The sequence below is a fragment of the Montipora foliosa genome, chromosome 8 (assembly GCF_036669935.1).
Source record: "Montipora foliosa isolate CH-2021 chromosome 8, ASM3666993v2, whole genome shotgun sequence".
Classification (NCBI taxonomy): Eukaryota; Metazoa; Cnidaria; class Anthozoa; order Scleractinia; family Acroporidae; genus Montipora; species Montipora foliosa.
This window is the reverse complement of record NC_090876.1, coordinates 8,552,523-8,562,296: the sequence shown is the minus strand read 5'-3', so window position 1 is coordinate 8,562,296 and position 9,774 is coordinate 8,552,523. Positions and strand designations below refer to the sequence as shown.

The following is a 9,774-nucleotide window of genomic DNA, read 5'->3' as shown; positions in this document are numbered from 1 at the left end:
GTGCTTGAATGCTGCTGATAAATGCTCGGCTGCTTTATCAGTTAACTCGTTACGCATGAGGTTTAAGCTGTTTAGTTTGCAATTACTGTGCTTTAGTGCTGCTGATAAATGCTCGGCTGCTTCATCAGTTAACTTGTTATACCTGAGGTTTAAGCTGTTTAGTTTGCATCCAGTACTGACAAGAAACTTTTGCACTTCTTTTGCACCCAGTGAACCAAGATCATTCCACTCCAAATTCATACTCAAAACTACCGAAGCATTTTCTAAGAAATGCGAGACAGCAGTAAAGTCAACAGGCGCGAGTGAACATTCACTAAAATCTACGGCGTTAAAGCCAATTTGCCCAATTTTGTTTTGTAACACTGCCTGCTGTTTTTCATCATCAATCTCGTACAAACACTTACATAAGTTCAGTGCTAGCTGTTTGTCTTTTCTACTAGCTGGCCAACAGGTCAGTGTTTTTGTCTCTGGTAACGAGTAATCATGTATCAATTCCCTTTCGGAGATCGTCTTAGTCGACATAGGAAGCACTTTGATAAAAATGTCGCTGTTTGAGCTCTTTGTTTCTGGATCAGGCTCGAGTAATCCAGCCACAAACTGCAGTACCATTTGCCATGCACCATCGTTAATGTGTTTTGACACAAAGTTTTCGAGTTCTCTTTTATTCAAGCACTGCAGAATATTTTTTGCAGCGAAGAATTCTTGCAGTGTTAAATGTGTAAAGCAATATTGGGCTTTCGGCGCCTCACTCAAACGCGAGGATTTGGCGTCTGGCAGTCTGTGAAGAAGTCCACAATCTTCCAGTCCACTGACTTCGCTTGACTCAAAGAGCAATCTTCCTTGTTTTATTCCCTCAAAGGCAATTTCTCCCAGTCTCTTGAAAATCTCTTTGTCATCATCTGGGAGCTCGTTAAACGGCAAGTACATGTACTCTTTGAGATTCAGTTTACCTTGAGCACTGCTTTGCCGGTTGTGCTTAAAGAAGAGAATCTTTACAACCATCGCGTAAATCTCAGTCATTCTTGTCGGCAGGGTGTGTGTTGTATCAGTGAGACTGATAATTTCCAGAAGACAAGAACAAATGAGAAAACAGTTCACTGGGATGTAGCACAATGAAAACAGGTTCATGTTCGACTTAATGTGTCCCCAAATTTTGTCCTTTGCGTCGCGAACTCCTTGTGTAAACTTTTCGACATACTCTTCAACCTTTTCGGACGTAAATCCGAGGATTTCGACTGTTCTATCAAAGTTCACATCTGCAATACAGGGCACTGCCGTTGGTCTTGTTGTTGTGATTATGTTTAGACCACGAAGAAGTTGTCCTCTGGCTAGTTTGTTAAATAAAGCGGAAACGGGCATCTTCTCCTCCAAGCTATTCTTGTAACATGTGTGGTCTTTTCTAGCGATATCCTCTTTCGCAGAATATTCATCGACTCCGTCAAAAATAAAAAGTACCTGGCTTGGGTTTTTAATTACAAACTCCCACACAAGTTCATGTAAGTTCTCAACTGTTTCTGCGTTAGGTAACATTTCATGGAGACTAAGCACTAGATTGCTTGCAAAGCGCCTGAATGTCATGAGGAACACAACAACAACGTTTGTTTTGTCATCCTGATTTCCATTGAACGCTTTACCAGATGCCCACATTCGAGCAATCATTGTGCTGAGCAATGTCTTTCCTATGCCAGGACGTCCAACAACAAGGACGTTCTTGTGTTTTTTGTCAATAACATCCTCTGGCTTGGCATAGAAACAGTTCTTGGAATCGGGCGGGTATTCTTTAAGTTGTTCCCTTCTGTCTTTCGCAAAGATATGGTCAGCTCTGCCTTCATGCATTGCCACATTGACATAGATTTCATCCATTTTAAGATGATTGGATGTCAGGCCTTCGCCTGGGTTACGTCCAAAGGGTAGTTTAAGATTAGTCAGTTCCTCTGTGATATTTAAGCAATCATCCTTCATTTTTTCAATGGCTTCTGTCAGTTCAAGTCGCTCTCGTGGAAGTTCTGAGTGTTCCAAAAGCATTTCTTCTTCCGCTTCGCCCGTATTAACTGTTAAGGGAACATTTTGGATATTGACGACTTCCAGTATTTCTCCTGGAGGTGTTTCCTGTTGTTGATCCGAGTTCGATCTCAAATGATCAGTATAAAACTTTCCATTGTCCATAAAGGTTCTTCCTTTCTTAGCTCGTGACAAGATCCAAAGAATCTCCACGAAAGCAAAAAATGCAAAAATGCCGTTAACCACTGTCACAGCATGGATCCAGATATTCTTATTCCTTGCTCTCTGACTGAAACATTTGTGAAGTGTTGATTGTGTCTGGTTCGTAAATAGATCCCCCGAATCATTACCTTTTTCAACACGACAGGTAAAATCTGCGGGAAAGTGCCCGGGATAAAATAAGTCGGTCTCCAGGAAGACAATGAAAATGATTCCCAGAGCAAATTTTGCGGCAAGTTGAGATAAATACGTGACGAAAAGCCGACGCCTTCGTCTTGGATTCCTGCGCTCTCCTTCGGCATCTTCGTGACCGCCCTCGAGTCTATTAACTGTTGACTTGACGTACTGCGAGTATACGAGCGACACAATGGAAATCGAGGAGAAATTAACAATGATGAAGGCGTAGGGAGGAATGCCGAGTTTGTTGATTTTCTCTTGGTACTGGTCGAAGCACTTTCTTCGGATGAAACCCTTGTCGCTGCCGCTTTTCACATCGCAATCGAAGTCGAACCTGGGTTCATTGATGTCCATCTCTGAAAATATCCCAGTCGCTGCCAAACCAAGAAAAATCCAAAGTAAAACTAAAACAAAACTCATCTTGTTGAAAGTTTTGGGAGTCAACGCTTCCCTTAAAAAATCCATTTCAGTCTTGTTTGATCGTTGTCGAGTTTGCTTCTGATCTGGGTGTGGTGAAAGTAGTGGCGTTGTTTATACGGCCGAGATTGACAGCAATGATCATTCTAAATAAGGGCATGGCTTGGCACTCAATCACTTCATTAAACATGTCCAATGACCCGCACTAACCTCACTCTGCGAGCTAAAAACAAAACTAGACGCGAAGGCGCCAGTCATGAATTCGAAAGATCTAATCAGTGTGACAAAAAAAGTAGGGCTATCTTTAAAAGCGGGAATGGGGAATGCGGGAATGGGAATGGGGAACGGGGAACGGGGAACGGGGAATCTTTAAAACGGGGAATCTTTAAAAGCGGGAATCTTTAAAACGGGGAATCTTTAAAAGCAGGAATCTTTAAAATGGGGAATCTTTAAAACCGGGAATCTTTAAAACGGGGAATCTTTAAAAGCGGGAATCTTTAAAATGGGGAATCTTTAAAAGCAGGAATCTTTAAAATGGGGAATCTTTAAAACCGGGAATCTTTAAAACGGGGAATCTTTAAAAGCGGGAATCTTTAAAATGGGGAATCTTTAAAACCGGGAATCTTTAAAACGGGGAATCTTTAAAATGTCCAGAAATACAGTGGACTTGACTTTCCTTAAACTTGATTATTGAGTGAATATTAATTGGTTCCCATTTTTTATTCACCTTGATGCCCCAGACGCAAGGCCCATGGTCAAGGCCATCCATCCTCTTTCATCTGAACTTAAAGTTTTTAAATTGCATATTGATTCGTTTATGTACCTGCCACAGAGCATGAAAAATCAGCGTGAGCTACACGCTAGCGAATCGAAAAAGCATGACCCATAATTTCAAAAACATTTTGCTGTTACATTTTACACCACGTCCGGACATCAGAATGATGGCTTCTCTTTAGCAATGTTGTCAATAAACTTTTAGAATATACCAAAATATCACGCATTTAAAACTTTGGAAAGTTTGGCAGCTTAAGTGTGTCGCCAGCAGTACATGACCAACTCACTATCTCCCGCAATTTTTAATAAATGTCCCGCCTAGTTGGAGTGAATGGAATTTCCCTATAAAGACAGCGCGTCTGAGATAAGTTATCTCGTTTGTCGGTCGGTAAACACCTCAAAAGATATTTTAGTTTTTCCTGACAGTTACTCCTCTCCAAAGTGACAGATGGGAAATTCAGATGCATCTGAGTAACAATTCGTCGACGAAAATGTTGTTGAAAGAACCGGAAATGGATCACTTCACGAGATTTTGTGTTGGTAATCACATCATTTCGAGTGCAATTTGGAATGCACGAGTTAAATTTTTTCAAAGACTAACAAACCTAACAATTTGGGATCTATGAAAAATTTACAAGTGCTTATTTATTCCGAATTGTTTATTCCGAATTGTTTGTTTGCTCCGTTTTAATCAAACGGAGCAAAAAGAAAATGGCACAGTAAACCAAGGCTCTATTTCAACTAGAAAAGGGGGAAAGTGGGATTTGTTTTTCTCTTAACAATATACAAACAAAAATGTGTACATGTCAATTGACCCCAAACAGTGCAACAAATTGAAATTTTGTGAATACAGAAAGACGAAGTTAGTGCAAAATGTTGAAATTAAAAAATTTGTTTAAGCGGAAAGTTGATTCTTCTTTCGAATCGAATTACAGTGCAAAAAAGGTGAGCTCTTGAAACAAGCAAGTCTGGGGTTTTCACTGTTTATCCAATTACTATTTCTAGCATTTTTCCCCAATGATATTTTGATCTGTATTCTGCAAACATGTCAACAAGCCCGCGTTGTCATTTTTTGGACCAATGGCGTTCTTGTAGGTGGAGCGTGTTAACTCCGCAAGGCAAAATAGAAACAAACTGTCTGCCGTTTGTCTGATTTTACCTTATAAATATATTTATTTTATTTTTTCTTAAACAATTTGGATAAATAAGCACTTGTAAATTTTTCATAGATCCCAAATTTTTAGGTTTGTCAGTCTTTGAAAAAATTTAACTCGTGCATTCCAAATTGCACTCGAAATGATGTGATTACCAACACAAAATCTCGTGAAGTGATCCATTTCGGGTTCTTTCAACAACATTTTCGTCGACGAATTGTTACTCAGATGCATCTGAATGTCCCATCTGTCACTTTGGAGAGGAGTAACTGTCAGGAAAAACTAAAATATCTTTTGAGGTGTTTACCGACCGACAAACGAGATAACGTATCTCAGACGCGCTGTCTTTATAGGGAAATTCCATTCACTCCAACTAGGCGGAACATTTATTAAAAATTGCGGGAGATAGTGAATTGGTCATGTACTGCTGGCGACACACTTAAGCTGCCAAACTTTCCAAAGTTTTAAATGCGTGATATTTTCGTATATTCTAAAAGTTTATTGACAACATTGCTAAAGAGAAGCCATCACTCTGATGTCCGGACGTGGTGTAAAATGTAACAGCAAAATGTTTTTGAAATTATGGGTCATGCTTTTTCGATTCGCTAGCGTGTAGCTCACGCTGATTTTTCATGCTCGGTGGCAGGTACATAAACGAATCAATATGCAATTTAAAAACTTTAAGTTCAGATGAAAGAGGATGGATGGCCTTGACCATGGGCCTTCGGTCTGGGGCATCAAGGTGAATAAAAAATGGGAACCAATATTCACTCAATAATCAAGTTTAAGGAAAGTCAAGTCCACTGTATTTCTGGACGTTTTAAAGATTCCCGGTTTTAAAGATTCCCCATTTTAAAGATTCCCGCTTTTAAAGATTCCCCGTTTTAAAGATTCCCGCTTTTAAAGATTCCTCGTTTTAAAGATTCCCCGTTCCCCGTTCCCCATTCCCCATTCCCATTCCCGCATTCCCCATTCCCGCTTTTAAAGATAGCCAAAAAAGTAGTGCGTTATTTTGAAAGTTAAAATAACTAATAAAATAGTTTTTTTTAAAGTACTGTATGTTTTAACAAAATGCACCCCTGCCCCTTCGGTCCGACTAATATTTGTATTGATATAAGTTGTATCAACAAATCACCAAAAGATCAAATTCTTAGGAAACGCTAGATAAAAAAATCATCAATTTTTCGTTCTGGTTTAAGGGGGGCGTATTTATCGACTATTACTCAAAAGGGACCATGGGGGCAGCAATTCGCAAAGCTTGAGATGATAAAAATTTAATTATAAGGATGTCAAGGACGGGTTTATGAATATGCAGAAAAGCAGATCTTAACAATTGTTATTAAAATCCAAAAAGAAAATTGGGGGTAACCACGTATTTTTCAAAGATAATTATCAACAATATTTGTAAACACCTTTAAAGTACAAAGCAATGTATGCCGGACGTAACATGTCGATAATTTCGATAGTCGATAAAAGTCGATCGTTGTCGATCAAATTCGATACTAATCAATAGACAAATATCGGATGTCGATAAAAGTCGATCACACATTTTTTTGTGATTATCGACTTTGATCGACTGTGATCGACTTTGATCGACTGTGATCGACTTAGATCGATTTCAATCGACAAGTATCGGAAGTACAAAAAGAAAAGGTTTATGGCGGGAGACGAGGCTACAGTTGCCAAGCACAGTTTACTGAAGCAGGATTGGCTATGCCAAGACTTTATTTTACCGATTTACATTGTAATTGGAACCTCAAATAAACCTGAATAAACACAGAGAAATTACCCTTTTCTGCTACATGCTTCTATCACCATTAAGCAAATCAGTTCAGATCGAATTGCATGCATATCATAGCAGCTGTTATATGTGATTTATGCATATGTGATGTTATATCCTATTACACCTTATTACACTCCTACGCTAATCAATCGTAACAAAACAAAACTTCCATTTGTTAATATCTAATTTTCCAGAACGCTGTTTGGCTCCTATTGTCACCCTAATGATTAAAAGCTGTTATAACTGAACGTGATGTAATGTACACGACTGTTTACAAATTCAGCTGAGGCTGGAATCAGTTTTCCTCTGAAAACATGCGAGGAATCTTCTCACCAAGCACTGTCATAAAATTAACCTTGGCGATCAGCCACGAAGATACCAGTGCCATCCACACGTTAAGTAACTGAGCAAAAATAGCCATAATACCTTGATTTAACGCAACGTTAAAAATTGCTATGATGAAATAGACAATTTGTTGCAGAAAGATGATTTCTAGGTATGCACCAATTGTATCTCAAAGAAACAGTATATGGAGGAAGAGCTATAGAAGGCGTTCCTTTCGATCATCGTAATAATAAAGACATAACGGGTTTTTCCTAAAAGTAGAGCAGTCTTCAAACAGAGTTCCAGTATTCCAGAACTTAAAAGAGGAAAAGGCTTGACCTCTAATGTTGTGGTCGTGTGATGCATGATGTAAATCAGTGCGTAAATTTGCTCGAGCACGACGAACTTTTTCTATCAGATCAGCTTTTTTTTCGCTTGACCTATAGGTTATGTTTAAGTCATCAAGGACTTCTTTCAATAGACGAACAGTCATATCTTCTGGCGGCCCCAATTTTTTTCTTTTCAGCTTCCTGCTTTATAAGTGTCTCTTCTTTTTGAAGTCGTTTTTCTTTAGCTTTTTCTAGCTGCGGCAACAACGCCTCAAGGCCTTCGGCATTTTATTATCATGCGTAGGATGCGGACTGGTACAACAACCACCGACGCAAAGAAAAACAAGGAGTCTACAAACCGGGCGAATTTAGCCAAGGAGAGTGAAATGAGTAGCGTGTATTTGTGCAGCTGATTTGTGAAATCTATGTTAACACTGATGATAATAAATTGTCAATAACTTTGCTTTGCTTTGCTGTCTTTGCTGGCTGTCTTTGCTGGCTGTGATTTCTAAATTTTGCCCGCTCCGTCTCCCGAATGATCACTTAGAGTTCCCAGGGTCTCTCATCTTTCCGACTCGCGGAAAGAAGGGGCCCTAGGGACTAGGCTGGTTTCGAGTTATGAGTTATGCTACAGGACACGAGTTAGCTCAGCAGTCTCAGCAGAGCTCAGCTGCCACTAACTGATCATTTCTCAAGGTAATTTAAACATTCGATTTTGTAATGAATGACAGACCCCTTGGTTGTGCAGTTTTTTATTCAACTTTATTGCCATACGGATTTACGTGAAAGCTGTTTACATTTTCGTGGGCGATTGAAAAATGTGTCAGCATTTTTGTCGATAAAATCGATATTCAGTTGAAAATCTTGTGATTATCGACTTTTATCGACAAGTTAAACTTGTCGATTGACAATTATCGACAAATATCGAGTATCATCGACTTATCGACTACGTTTTCGATGATCGACTTTGATCGACATGTTACGTCCTGATGTATGGCGTTCTTTTCCAAATTGAAGCTTAATTACCTCTGAAAGAAATGCGTGGTTACGCCCAAGTTTCTTTTTGGATGCCAAGGGCAATTGCTAAGTTCTACTTTCTCTGCAAAGTTTTAAACCGCACAAAAATATCCTTGTAAGTTAGTACTTAAGAGCGCCTCTCAGCAATTTTCACCTAAGACCGTGCAAGATAAAAAAATCGAAAATTGCCAAACTTTGTCACAATAAAGTACTACCAAAACCATTTTTAGAAAAATCTGTTTTAGTTTGTTTCGATAATTATTTTACCTGGACGGCGACTTTTTCGGTATGGGGCCTTGTGAGCGAGTGAAAACGACTCCAAAATGTTGCTCGTTTGAATCGCTATTTTTGAAATAACCAATGAGTAACTTGAAATTCAAAACAAGATGGCACAACTAGAGTTATTCCTTCACCCTTTAGCGCTGTTAACGGTACAATATACCAAAACTGGAATTTTTGACCAAATTTTAAAACTTAACCTTTTTTACATTGATTACAGAGTGCCAAATTTGTACGAAATTCGACTGTCAAAAAAGCATCCTGGTACATGGCTTTCTCAAACGGGACGATATTCATCGGAATAAGCAATGTTTCTGCTGCAATTAAATTCAATAAAATTTTTGGGTAAATGAAACGGAGGATTTTTGAGGCCCAATTTCAACATGCTGTTTGTCAACAAAAGTCGACCTTTGACCACCAAAGCGGAGGCGAGGTATATTGAAATCACACACGCTTATCTCGATTTATTTACTGAACAATTCGAGTCTTTAGGTTTACTGGAACTACTGTAGGTAAAATGGAACGTGTCATTTGAAATTTAACTGTTTTGGTTCAAGAGTGACATATCCGGTAATTATAATAACTGACCTAAAAATTTGCATACTAGTAAGATTCATTCCATTCCATATTTTTACGCAAACAAGTTTCCTTAATTCACTTTCTGAACATACCTGCAAAACAAGAAAACAAAAGTATTCCCCTTTACATAAGTATACGCTTGTTGGATTTTCCTCGAAGCCCTCAAACGACCATCGAACCAGTCGAACGCTTTGTGACCTTCGCGAGTTGTGTCGTCAGAGCTGTCACGCAAGAGATTAGGACAAAGCACACAGACCAATGGCTTCGTGCGGTTATTCTGAGTTTGTTGGGGAAATTTGTGGCCCAAGTTCTGATAATCCAGCAAACGTTCAATGCGTAACAATAGCAAAATGTGATAAGGACACCAAGGCACACTTGAGAAGTCATAAAGTGTCGGATTCTTCTCTGGATACAGAGGCTAGGCTTTGGCTCGCACGCGCAGGTCAGCTTTAACTGAAATCACTTAAATTAAGATATTGAGCAGAAAATCACTTTGCGAAATCTGCAGGCAAATCTGCAGGCAAGGACCGCGGCACTAGCCAGTCTACTCAGCTCAATTTAACCTTAAGTCGACTAAGGCACTGCGGCACCTACTCAATTCACTCTATCGGCACTTCGGCACTGCGGCTAGCGTCGCAAACGTAAACGCTCCTTTGTGGACGGGTATTCAGCAATCGCTCCAATTGCGTAAATCGAGTAAGCAAGATATGTAAGACTATGT

The 9,774-nt window shown here is 39.3% G+C and overlaps 1 protein-coding gene across 1 annotated transcript in view; it reads right to left on the bottom strand.

Annotated features, from left to right (window-relative positions):
* LOC138012951 (protein NLRC5-like) overlaps positions 1-3,054 on the bottom strand; it is a 120,896-nt gene extending 117,842 nt beyond the window's left edge. Inside the window, exon 1 of the mRNA XM_068859895.1 lies at positions 1-3,054. This exon is cut by the window's left edge and continues 962 nt beyond it. Within this exon, the coding sequence (XP_068715996.1) occupies positions 1-2,862 (2,862 nt within the window). The 5' untranslated portion in view covers positions 2,863-3,054.
* Between the last annotated feature and the right edge of the window lie 6,720 nt (positions 3,055-9,774).